At 43.9% G+C, this 13,559-nt stretch overlaps 2 protein-coding genes across 2 annotated transcripts; one reads left to right on the forward strand and one right to left on the reverse strand.

The window, feature by feature from the left end:
• Window positions 1-402: 402 nt before the first annotated feature.
• pigt (phosphatidylinositol glycan anchor biosynthesis, class T) lies at window positions 403-7,655 on the forward strand. Its single transcript, XM_086109763.1, has 11 exons — window positions 403-645; window positions 2,234-2,411; window positions 2,576-2,700; window positions 3,586-3,686; window positions 3,822-3,996; window positions 4,079-4,176; window positions 4,258-4,414; window positions 4,553-4,753; window positions 6,080-6,245; window positions 6,355-6,438; window positions 6,516-7,655. Exons 1-11 carry the CDS (start codon window positions 441-443, stop codon window positions 6,763-6,765), a joined length of 1,740 nt encoding a protein of 579 aa, XP_085965889.1. The 5' UTR covers window positions 403-440; the 3' UTR covers window positions 6,766-7,655.
• A 4,234-nt stretch (window positions 7,656-11,889) lies between these two features.
• Window positions 11,890-13,022, reverse strand: wfdc2 (WAP four-disulfide core domain 2). Its single transcript, XM_086109773.1, has 4 exons — window positions 12,851-13,022; window positions 12,611-12,754; window positions 12,306-12,443; window positions 11,890-12,209 (listed from the first exon to the last, which is right to left on the reverse strand). The coding sequence occupies exons 1-4, from the start codon at window positions 12,945-12,947 to the stop codon at window positions 12,076-12,078; spliced, it is 513 nt and encodes a 170-aa protein (XP_085965899.1). The 5' UTR covers window positions 12,948-13,022; the 3' UTR covers window positions 11,890-12,075.
• Between the last annotated feature and the right edge of the window lie 537 nt (window positions 13,023-13,559).

Below are 13,559 nucleotides of genomic sequence, written 5' to 3' on the forward strand. Positions count from 1 at the left end.
TTGCAAATAATTACCCAATCTGACGGTGTGCAACATGACACTCCTCCGGTGATCTAAAAATCTGTTAGCAATCTGAAATGTACATAATAATAAATAACAAAGTCAAACGCAACATGGTTACTTTTAATAACAAATCGGAAAATCAATTCAGTGCATCGGTACAGCTGTGCAGACACATCTCTGTGTTTGAAATAAACAACACATACTATGAATCCATCCATCCGTTAGCTGAATATTATCCTCACAAGGGGCGTGGGGGCGAATATTTTATTTTATTGTACCATATCAAACGTTATTGAAGTAACAATTCGCGCAAAACAAAGCATGTACATTCGTGGTCACGTGACTCTGTACGCGCAGATCCACTGGCTGGTTTGTCAAATGACGTTTGGCGGAAGTCAATAATCGTCACTGCTCCCCGGCTGTCACACACACAAAAAATGGTGCTTCACAGGTGCGGTGTCACGGTTGCACTGTTAGTTCTGATTAGTTTGTCGGTAATTGTCGTCGCATCCAGTCAAGAGTCGACATTAAACAATGACTTTCAAGAAGAACTGGTCATCAGACCGCTCCAGTCAGGGGATATTTATGCTAGCTTCCAGTTCCGCACCTTGTGGGAAGCTGATTTCTTTGGAGGAAACAAAGGTAAGCGAGCAGTCCAATATAAAGTTAAAAGTCACTATTGCTTTCAAATCAGTTCTAAACGTGTCTCAATAAAGCTTCGTTTGAAAGTAAAGGGTAGTGTGGTCCAAGAGGTAAAGAATTCACATCGCTGCGGAATGAGTGTTTCGATAGTCGCTGCTTTTCCAACGCTTCCACCGCTGAAAACGTTGCCTTTGATTATGTGGACCTTCTTGGACTCAAAGGTTTGTAAGGATGGTAGTGAGACTGCCATGTAGTACAATTTACAGTTGGTGGCAATGATCAGAAGACAGGCGACAGTGTTGAAGATTCTGAGATTCAATTTGAAATGAAAAGAAGAGAATGGGCTCAGGAAGCTTCCCAGATGAGCAGCCTAGACTGGACGGTCATAAAGATGAAAAATGACGCCTTTGAAGGATCTGTGCCGAATTTTCACCCCCCCCCCCCCCCCAACGTTTTTTTCATGTAAAGTTTGTGTATATGTCGAGTGGACCCGTTGTTGTCCTGATATCAGCATTTTTGACTATGACCTTCATTGAAGAAAAATAATTGATCTTTGCACCTTTTCGGCAACACACGCTTGGCATTATCACTGTTTCTACTAAGAGTCATGTGGGTGCTATTTGGCCGAGTTGTTCATCATGATGTGAGACTGCGTGCAATGGTATGGCTGGGTGGATGGCTGTAGGATCTGAGGAGTGAAGAGCGACGAGAATTTACAACATGGACGGAGAGAGGAGTCAGTGTTTGAAAATTAAAGTGAGGAGGCTCTAACTGGAACTGGGGAATTGAACCATTCTTTCCATATTTGCGTGTGACAGTTGCTTGTTTGCTTTCAATCTTTTAGCAGACCTGAGTGACAACATATATGCTGAGATCGGGATATTCCTGCTTAACCGGTTAAAGGGGTCTTTGAATCACTGTCGTCTACAATCATTTCAAACAACAAAACCTATGTAGGGATGGAGACAAATCTTTTGTTGGCTTATGTTTCTGCTTTATCTCGCGTATTCTTTTAAGTGCTTTGTTACAGCTGAAGCGAATGTGAAAGTGTTCTATGAATAAAGTTGAGTGTGTCAATAATGTTATTTCCAACAATGCGACTCCCTGCTGGTGGTGTCTGTGATGGACTCAATGTGCAATTTAGGCCGAGTGATGCAAGCTATTTTGAATTACAAGAGATGGTAAAATTAAATAAACACACATACTGTAGCTAGTTCATTTTTGCCCTAAATACAATTCTTTTCAGACTTTTTACAAGATTGTGCAGGTATTGACACATTTTGTCCTTGCACTGTTGCCACGGTTAGCGAAACGAATATGGCCGACCTGCTACGTATGCTCGCACAGATCAGGAGCTCAGATCATGTCTTGAGAGGTACTGTGGCCACTGGAAATAGTAGAACTGGGCAGGATTTTTAGCAGAAACTCCTGCCCTGTCTGTTGCATAAACGTCATGAGAAGGATGTATGTAATGCAATACAGTACATCATCATCTGACTGCACTTCGATGAAATCCAGTCCAACTCAACTGAATTTCTTAATATTTTTGTTGAACACGCACCATTTGTTTTTTGCGCTTTCTCCGTAGTGTCCCACTACCGGCTGTTTCCCAAGTCTCTGGGACAAGTTATCTCCAAATTCTCCGTGCGTGAGCTGCACATCTCCTTGACACAGGGGTACTGGAGGACCATGCAGTGGGGGCAGCCTTATCAACCTTCGCCCCCTGGAGCTGAGCTCTGGGTCTGGTTCCAGGACTCCGTCACAGAGTGAGTCGTCCTTGAGAAAGATGGCAAGACATCATTGTATTGTAATTACAGTATTAGAATAACAAATCATCCTAGGTGCATGTTTTCTGTTGTTTTTGTGACTGTTGTTATTATTAATCCAAAAGCATATGATCGTGTAGCAATTATTTTCTGGATTCTTTCAGTGTGGATGGCACATGGAGCGAGCTCACAAATGTTTTGTCGGGAATCTTCTGCGCCTCGTTGAACTTTGACTCCATCAACAGCATTCAGCCCAGCGCCTCCTTCAAGCCACTGGGGATAGGCAACGGTACCATTTGACACTGTTTAGCACTTTATCTTTGCATTCTGTAGACACTGATGGTGTTGGCTCCTCACATTTGTGAATCTTAATGTTGAGGCATTTCGGCCACATTTTCCACAATGGACTGCACCAGCCTCGCTTGGCCGGGGCCTGGCCTTCGTTGCTTTTCCATTACAACAAGCACCCATCAATTGGGGCGGGATCAACTGAAGTAGCTAAACCTTACCGGCACAGTATATGCTGGCAAGGTGCCGCTGTTCTGTCATAAGATCTCATGAGTGGAAAATCTCAACCACTGGTTGAGAGTGAGTGAGTGAGTGTGTGAGAGAGAGAGAGAGACTTTTTTTCCCTCTTTATCATATAATATTGTAAATAGGAGTGCACACTGATCAAAGTCCAGCAATGCTAAGTATTGAATTAAACAGATTCATTCACAAGAGGTCAACCACAGGTGGGTGTAATCGATATCAGATGTCTGAAAAAAGTTTTTGGGCTCGTAGGACCTGACCGAGATATGGATTTTTAGTTTTTTGCGCAATGCCGATTGCAAGATTGGGCAGGATAAAATTGTCATACCCGAATAATCAGCCGATTAATATTAGAAAAAAAAAATGAGTAAAAACTTTTTTTTTGGGTGGGGGGGGGGGTTCCTTAACGTTTACAACAATAAAAATGTGGATTATCGACAGAACATTTGACTGGTTCACTGCACTTTGTGGTTGAGTACTTACATGAGAGAAACATTGGCAAAACACACACTTTGTGGTGACACCTCAAGCCATATGAAGGTTTACCATTTGAAGTGTACTGCCACGGGCACTAATCACCAATGTAACCATTGATGAAAAGGGCTCGGCTTGATGCTAAATTTGCTTTCTGTCTCCCTCAAAGTGACGGACCACCGCTTCCTACGCTACGCCACCCTTCCACGTGAGACTGTTTGTACAGAAAATTTGACACCCTGGAAGAAACTCTTGCCATGTGGCTCCAAGGTAAGGCTTCAATAATGCGTCTTACATCCCACCACACGGCCATCCCCGTCGTTTGCGCCACGACGTCTTGGGAATTGCGTCTTTCTACCCAACATCAGCATCTGTTTTCTACGTTGGCACTTTGCTCCCCCCCAGGCCGGCCTCGCTGTCCTACTCAAGTCCGAGAAACTCTTCCACAGCAGTTTTCATTCCCAGGCAGTGCACATTCGACCCGTGTGTCAGGACGCACAATGCGCAACCACCTCGTGGGAGCTGAGACAGACACTGAATGTCGTCTTTGATCTTTACGTTTCCGGACAAGGCAAACGAGGTAGGAAGCCCACCCTGCCTGTTTTTTTCGGCCACTGAAGGAATATATTTTAACGTGTGGCTTCCATTGCTCTGTTCCACAGAGTGGTCTCTTTTCAAGATGTTCTCCCGGACCTTGACAGAGGCATGCCCTCTGGCTTCCTCCAGTAAAATCTACGTTGACGTTTCGGACAATTCTGAGGTTTGAACGGCGCACATAAATCTGGTCAAACACAAAAATCCTTTCTTCACACATTTTGGAGTAACGTTCGTCATTTTGCAGGGGGAGGATTTTGTGCTGAGCCCCGCCACTCCTCTGCTCAGGCAAGCAGTGGTGCTCGGGGACAGGCGCACCTTCTCCGTTTACGACCTGACCCAAAAAAGCACCTTTGGCGCAACGTCCTCTCTCAACCTTCTGATTCGCTGGAAATCTAGCGATGGTGAGTCGGGAAACCAGCCGGAGACAACGGGAAAAGACACTTTAACCGTTTGTGTGCAGTTGTGCTTCCTTGTAAAAATTCCTCACATATGAGACTGCCGAAGCACCTTGACCTTTTTTTGTCCCCCCCCCCCCGCAGCGCACATGCTGCGCCCCTTGCTGCACGCGGAGCGCTACGTGGCGGGTTATAGGCTGCAGTCTGGAGAGATCCACACGCTGATGTACAACAACCACCCCTACCGGTCGTTTCCCGTACTGCTGCTGGACTTGGTGCCCTGGTACCTTCGTCTCTACATCCACACCCTCAGCGTCACAAGCAAGGGGAAGACGAACAAGCCCAGTGAGTAAAGAGCAACACAAGTCACTCACTCAAGACTTTGGCTTGCGACTCAAGATGAGCCAGTTATTCATGCCGCAAATTTTCATGATTGTTGATTTGACCACAAAGTGGCAACTAAATTTGAATTTTAAAAAAATACTGGCAAATCCTGCCACCTTTTGGACTTGACATAAATTGTAAACGGCAACACCCAGGGATAACTCGACTTGTCCCAAGTAATTCGACATGGTTCCGACTTCAAATTCTGAAATGCGTCAATTGTCCTCAACAACATAGAGCAGGGGTCAGCAACCCTAAATGTTGAAAGAGCCATATAGGACAAAAATCAAAACAAAAAACAAACATGTCTGGAGCCCCAAAAAATAAATAAATAAATAAAATAACGCCTTCTATAAAACTTACAATGAAGGAAACGCATGCTGTATGTATGTAGGAGACTGGACTGTCTCAGAATTGTTTATTCATTCCTTTGTGTGTTCACAAACACCCCCAAAGAATTTATTTTGTATTTTCCTCGCTTGATTTTTTTCTTTTGGTGCATGATAATCGCTTTTCTAGTGTCATTGAAGTGATCATTATTTTCCGTTTTTCTGAAGCTGTCTTTGAACGCCTCTCGTGTCTTTTGTGTTTGTTGAGACTGTTAAAAGCATAAAGTGTACGTTTTAAAAAGACAACACCACAGCTCTCCTTTTTCGGAGCTGCACCATGTATCTATATCTATTTGAGCTATATTAGCCTACTATCAAAATCTTTTTCCATTTTCAAACATTTTTTATAAAGCTCCAAGGAGCCACTAGATGTCGCTAAAGAGCCGCATGCGGCTCTGGAGCCGCGTGTTGCCGACCCCCAACATAGAGCATGAGCATTGGGTTTTTTTCTGTCATGAGCCTGAGAATTGTACCCTTTCGAAAAATCATGACTCCTCATGTAACTCTCTGGTATCCGATTCATCCTCGTGTTGAACTTTCTCCTTGCGACATCTCAGGCCTTTTTGATTTCTTGCCTGGCATCTCAACTCACCACAGCCATCCAACTGTTAAAGCAAATGCACATTTGGTCAAGATCAACTTCAGTGTCAAATATGCTCGATGTTCAACATGCAGCACAGATGGAATTTCTTTCCTCTCGATTCTCAGTGCAAACATGCAGTGCATTAAAACACACACGCAGCAGCTCAAGGCAGCGAAACCAAATTGTATCAAAAAGACATATTTATAAAACATATTTGTTGTCTGTTGCACCGACGCCGCAAAATGACCGCTGGATGTCATAAACGCCTTCTTCCTCATGACAATGTTTAACTTTCTGCTGCGCCACTGCCGTCAGGTTACATCCACTATGAGCCGTCTAAGGACCGTGTGAAGCCGCACACGCTGGAGATGCTGGTGCAACTTCCCCCCAACTCCGTCACTGAAGTCACCGTGCATTTTGACAGAATTCTGCTCAAGTGGACAGAGTACCCCCCTGACCCGAATCATGGCTTCTATGTCGGGTTTGTTTTCGTTTCATTGCCCCCCCCCCATCACGTTTGCTTTTTCAGTGTTGCTGACACTGTATATGCATTTAAAAAATTCTGACTAATTTCTGTCTTTGGTGTTTAGGTCCTCTGTTGTCAGTTCCCTTGTACCGAGCATTGTCGCCATGGATACAAATGCCACACACGAATGCCCCCTTTTCAACAGTTTGTAAGTATTTTGTCGGATTTCTGAATCTACAAAGCTGTAAGGTTCTCCTCTAATTTGGGTATCGCGTCTGCCTCCAGCTTCCCCAGCAAAGAAGAATCCAGCTACTTTGTGCGCCTCTACACAGAACCTCTGCTGGTCAACCTGCCCACTCCAGACTTCAGCATGCCTTATAATGTCATCTGCCTGACCTGCACTGCAGTGGCTGTGGGTTATGGATCCCTCTTCAACCTGCTCACGCGCAATTTCCAGATAGGGGAGCCAAGGCCGGGAGTGGCCAAACGCATTGCCAACATAATTCGGAGAATGCGAGGCGTGCCGCCACTCTGAAAAATGGCAGGGCGACAGGCCCGCTCTACTCTGTTCCTTTAGTTCAAGCTACTGATGAATGAGCCCTATTCAGGGAGGAACTAATTGATTTTTATTTTTTACATATTTATTTGGAATACATGTTTCCAGGATTGTGTGTGTCACTTGAGGACATGTTAACACACTTGGATTAAAAATGGATGGAGGACAGGATCCTGTCGTTGTCAAGCATAAGCAAGGAGGTAAGCAGAATTTCTGAGCTCGTTCCTGCCCAAGCCGAGATCACAACAGACCGTCTTTGCTGTTGTAAAGACAATTACGTTTCTGCAAACATACACACACCTGTGCTGTTTTCCAACCTTTATTTTAGCCAGGGCACATTTTGAAGGAAAATATTTTTGTCATGAAGTTGATTGTTGTCAACTCAGATGAGCTCATGACAGGCGTGACCACAGGCTGTCTGGCAGCATTTCTGGTCACCTGGACACTGACCGTCATGGGAGCAGTTCGATGCACACGTGATAATTACTTGGGGCGCAGGGCAACGGCCCGGCTTCACTGACACACCAAAACACAAAAGAGGGCAGGGTTACAGAGCAAAACGTACCCAAGGGAGCAATGCGGCCGCAGGGTAGTGAAAAGTCACTTAAGCTAACCTTTGAAAGGTGCCATGCAATTATATCCTCCACATACGTTGCGGCAGCATTTCCTCTCGTCGGAACAGTCTCTGTCATCAAAGCAGAGGAAGGCACAAACCCCGAACTGCCCTGTTGTATCCGGACACACTCCTGGCCTATCTGAAAATCAGATCCCGAAATGAGCAGGTTTGAATGAAATGTTCTGTAAACCCGCATTGTTACAGCTACAGCTGCTGTGAAAGCGCCACACAAATAAAATGTTTTGGAAGGGTGTGTTGCAGAGAAGCACAAAAGTCTGACTTCCATAAGGGAAACAAGTTTGTAATTCGTACTGAAAGAAGGAGGGATGCAGACATCTTCACAGTCGAAGACGCAACACTTGTGGTCCCCAGGGCAGTCTTGGTCACTCCCACATCCCCTTTTTGAGATTGCAAGTAAAGCACGACGGGCACATTCGCCTGGTTTTGGGTGAATCTCTGAGTGAAAGAACAAAACAAAACATCTTGAATCATCAAAGAGTGTCATGTTTTTAAATGGCTAAGAAAATGATCAAAAACTTACTGAGAGAATCCTGAGTAAAAACCGGATGAAATTGCACAAATGCACCGAGTGCGAAAACCAACGCACAAACTGCGTACTTGTCCATGCTTGGATACGAATGTCCTGTTGATTTCTCTGTTGGGACAAACAAGACTTGCAGGTGTGTCGCCCTGAAGAGGATGCTGGGTCCTTGTGCCTGTACGATACAATCACATTCATCCTTTTTATGATCAACTTGATCCTCACGTGGGTCGCGGGACATGCTGGAGCAGGGGTGCCCAAACTCTTTGGACCAAAGATCTACTTTTCGATCAACTAACCTCACGGGATCTACCCTTACCGGCACGCGCCATGATGAGAAACAGCCTGAAACGGAGGCATGCGATGCACCTTTGCAGCCTGTTAACTATCGTAGCTCACACGTACCGTTTTAAAGTGCTTCCCTGGGCCCTCCTAGGTTCCTATTCTTTGCCCGTGCCCTCGGTGAATTGTACACGAAGCAAACCTCTGCACTGTGAAGCCGACGTGCTAACCACTGGACTACCGGGCCGCCCGAGTTTATCATTAAAATACATATTCTCCAACATGTTACGTGTCTTTGTAACTGTCAGATCTAAATCCAGCTCTTGATTAATTGTGTTATTTAGTGATTTATATCAAATTAGTTATACCAACCATGAAAGAAAACTGTTTTGCAATGTTTTCATTGTATTATCCATCCATCCATTTTCCAATCCGCTTCATCCTCACAAGGTTTGCGGGGTGGGGTTGCTGGAGCCTATCCCAGCTGTCTTGGAGCAGTAGGCGGGGGACACCTTGAACTGGTTGCCAGCCAATTACCGGGCACCCATAAACGAACAACCATCTGCGGTCAAACTCACACCAAGGGACAATTTAGAATGTTCCATTGATTAACCTGTCATGCATGTTTTTGGAACGTGGAAGGTAAAGGCAGGGGGAGAACATGCAAACTCTACAGACGAAGGCAAGAGCTGGAATCGAACTCTGCACCTCTGCACTGTGAGGCCAACACGCTAACCAGTCAACACCAAGCGCACTTTCTCAACAGCTGCAGCTGTAACACAGGGCTTTCCAGAACATTTCACACAAAATAACAATACACCATAACATAAAAAGACAATAGAATTGTAACTATTCCTGCATACACCTTCTTTGAAGCGGTTATATATAAAAGAGGAGAGACTCGGTCTTCATTCTCCAGTGAACCAGAGACGTCATGATAACAGTTTACATGACGTCACACAGGTCTGCTACAAACTAAATTTGATATTGAGCATGAATTATTGAGTCAAAGTGAGCAAATTGTCTTCGAAAAACGTTGTGATTATAATCATTGCCAGGTACAATTACAACTCAGTGTTTCGTCTGACTCTTAACAATGCACCAAATTACTGTTAAACTTCCCCCCAACACCGTGCATTTTGACAGAATTCTGCTCAAGTGGACAGAGTACCCCCCTGACCCGAATCATGGCTTCTATGTCGGGTTTGTTTTCGTTTCATTGCCCCCCCCCCCCCCCCAATCACGTTTGCTTTTTCAGTGTTGCTGACACTGTATATGCATTTAAAAAATTCTGACTAATTTCTCTCTTTGGTGTTTAGGTCCTCTGTTGTCAGTTCCCTTGTACCGAGCATTGTCGCCATGGATACAAATGCCACACACGAATGCCCCCTTTTCAACAGTTTGTAAGTATTTTGTCTTCGAAAAACGTTGTGATTTATAATCATTGCCAGGTACAATTACAACTCAGAGTTTCGTCTGACTCTTAACAATGCACCAAATTACTGTTAAAGAGTTGTTTCGTCTCCTAGACGGAAATCAACGATGCGTCTTTGTCGAACGCTTTCACTTTTACACACACAATATGGCCACTCATCAACGTCCAATATGGTGTTTAACGGGTTATCTTCGAGTTTTCGGGTTTGATAGCCCTGTGTCTGTGCGAAACACGTCACGTGTCCAAACAGGAACTCCCCCCAACAGGGAACAAGAACTCGAAAACAGAAATATTAACAATGTGGTGGTAATGCGCACGCGCGCCGATTGCAAACTATTCTTGAAATAAGAAGAACCACAACAGCAATGGAGAAGGAAGAAGTGAAAATATTACTTTCGACTACGTTGGAACCCGCCATCGACTTCTTCAATTTCTCCGTGACATGCATCAACAGAGATTACGTAACAGGAAGAAGGTAACTTTGAAATTATTGTTATGATTAACGCCGACCGATTTCCCCGGTCTCTCGCGAAGTCTCAAGTCTTCGTTACGTCCCAGTGAATCCTCTCAGCCCACAGCCGGTTAACGTGTGCCGAAAATATTGCCGAATAAAGAGTTGCGCACAACGTTTTTTTTTCTGTTGTGTGAATGGCAACAAGTCGGTTCACGTGTGAATTGCACTTCCTGCCATCTCGTGGAAGAGCATTTTAATTGTTCAGCGTGTCACCAGACAAAAACACCACATTGTTCTTAATAAATCAACAATTTCTGGAACAATTAAGTGAAAGTGGTCCAGTCGTTGGGAATCACTGCACGAGTGGATTGATTGATGTCAATTCACTTGGTGGCAATGTGTATTACTGCGACACAACGGAGTTTGTTTGCCTTGGCAAAATTATTGATGCTTTATACCATTTTATTTGCACTGCTGTTTAGTATGCATTTGTGAAAAGCAATACCGGCGACTGGGACTCTATACCAATCAAGCTCTCTTTTACTTTTTGCACTTATGGTGATATGTATTGAGCTTTTATTTGGCCAGTCGTGCTACATGCAATGTACTGACTATGACTGCCCATTCATGGAGCGACAGCCTGACAAGAAGACGGCGGCAATCGTTTGAGGGCTGCAACTCATCAGCTGCACTTTTTCAAAACATGCACAACAGACTTAACATTTTATTCAGTTGCTGTAACGTTTGTCTCATCCCATCTGTGGGTTCCCACAGTGAGTCACTTGTATGATTTCTTTGGCAAGTTTTGCACCAAATGTGCGTTCTGATGGAACTTTTCTCCCTCTTCTTGTTTTAATAAATAAACATTGAGTACCCATATGACATCTGTGGCAGCATCAATCAATTGTGAGACTTCTTGCGCATAAAATAAAACTGTACACTAAAAGATTGTGTATATGCCAAGTCAAGTCAGCTTCATTATTTTTTTAATGTACTTATGTTGTACTTAATGAAGTGGATGTCCTGTGTATATATAAGGTCAACCAAAGCATTACAGTATTTTCACTGCTGTCATCTTATTCTGTTTTTTCGAATTCATCTTTACATTACATTAAAATTAAAAACAAAACACTTGTTTTGTCAGTGGACTGCTTCTATTTTTTTACCCACTTGGTATTTGAATTACGGTAATGCATCTTCCAGGTTGATTGCACATCCAAAATGTTGGCTTGCGTAATGTGACCACACCACTAAGTTCTTAGTTCGCCAGATGTTATACAGAACCCCCCCCCCCCCCCCCCCCCCCCGCAAATCTCTTTATTATTGTGCTGCCTGTGTGAGAGGCTTTTACACTGATCAGATGACCATTTTTATGATGAGCTGAGGAAAAGAGGGTCACATTTTGGAGAGTGCTTCAATGTTGGATTACTTCTCTCTGACTGCCCTCATTTATGGAATGGATTGGACTGTACAAGCAAACTCCAATGGGGCAGACAAACACAAGAGGTCACCATGTAGAAGGGAGTTGCTGGGCAGATCAGCTGCAAATGGTTTCCTCTTCAAGTGTTTCATAAAGAGCAGGCTTCAGATAGCTGTATGATTAATATGCTGATGTGCCCGTATTATTCATGAAAAGCAGTGATAGCCGTGTTGAAGATGTTATGAGATGGGCTGGTCCAATGTGTAAAGCAGATCCTATCATGTTGGAGTGTTGCAACATTCCTGTAAACATGTTTTCATTGATGGCATACTTCGGGAAGTAATCGTGCATCACATTTCTCATTTGTAACCCATTTATTTATTTTTTTAAAATAGCAGACAGGAAAATTTTGAGCTAAAATTTGTATGATCTGAATACTTCCGATGTACCCTGTAACCACCGTTGAAGGAAAATGTTTATTTAAAAAAAACACTCTCCTGTCTCCTTCTGTATTTTTGCCATGAAGTTGATTGTTGTCAACTCAGCAGGGCTTACTGCATGCATGACCGCAGGTTGTCCTGCAGCATTTCTGCTCCTCTGGACATTGACCATCATGGTAGCAGTACTCTGCACACATGGGAGTTCCTTGTGGCAGAGCGCAACGGCCCGGCTTCACTGACATACCAAAACACAAAAGAGTGCACGGTTACAAAGCAAAAAGTACCCAACGGATCAATGCGGCCACAGGGCACTCAAAACTATTAAGTTAACCTTTGTAAGGTGCCGTGCACTCGTGTCCGCATCCGTTGGAGCAGCATTTCTCCTCATTGGGACAGTCACTGTCGTCATAACAAAACTCGGCACACTGCCCAAAGCCCCACTTTCGACGCGGACACACTCCTGGCTTATCTGAAAATCAGATCCCGAAATGAGCAGGTTTTCATGAAATGTTCTGTCAACCCCGCGTTGTTACAGCTACAGTTGCTGTGAAAGCGCCATATAAATCAAATGTACGGGAGGGTGTGTTCCAGAGTAGCACTGAAGTGTGCTAAACTTCCAAGATGGGAAAATCGTACTGAAAGAAGGAGGGACGCAGGCAGCTCCACAGTCAAAGACGCAACACTTGTGGTTCTCAGGGCAGTCTTGATCACACGCGCAGCCCTTGCGTGATGGCACCACTTTCAGAAGACGAGGGCATCGGCCCGCTCTCGGGAGAATCTCTGAGGGGAAAAAAATAAACAAAAATCCAGAATTAGACGAGAGTGTCAACTCGAGAGAGAGGTTTTGAAATGGCTAGGAAATGATAAAGGTCTTACCTGTCAAATTGTTTCGGGAATTCTGAGTAAAAACAATCTTAAACTGCACAAATGTACCGAGCGCTATAACCAACGTACAAACTGTGAACTTATCCATACTTCGACAAGAATGTGCTCTTGTTTTCCCCCAGTTAGGACAAACACGACTTTCAGACTGGGGTCGCCCTGGAAGAGGATGCTGGGTCCCTGTGCCTGTACGATACAATCACATTCTGTCCGAATATGTTCTAAGAGCTATTTTTTCCTCATGAAATCATTAACTATGTATGTGTGGCCCCGTAGCAATCCGATTTAAGATCTTCCTACATGTCCCGTTTAAGATAAACAGTAATTTTCGGGATCGATTGGTTGGTCAGATCTAAATCCAGATCCCGATTAATCGTTTTATTGAGTTATTTACATCCACTTAGTTATAGCAACCACTAAAGAAACCTTATTCATGATTTTCCATAGTATTAAGCGAGAACTATTTAGATAGCGCTTTCTCAAGAGCTGCAGCTGTACCAAAGCGCTTTACAGAGCATTTAAAATAAAATAACACAAACAATACAACATAACATAAAACACGTACAATATAATCATAACTACATGTTTGCACTGTGGTTGAGGGAGGAACGTTATTTCATTTGTGCTTTATGTTGCACATAGAGCATATTTGACATTATGTTCAATAAACAAACAAACAAACAAACTTGATAACTATTCCTGC

Source organism: Hippocampus guttulatus, chromosome 1 (genome assembly GCF_054856545.1).
Source record: "Hippocampus guttulatus isolate MCC_2025c chromosome 1, RoL_Hgut_1.0, whole genome shotgun sequence".
Classification (NCBI taxonomy): Eukaryota; Metazoa; Chordata; class Actinopteri; order Syngnathiformes; family Syngnathidae; genus Hippocampus; species Hippocampus guttulatus.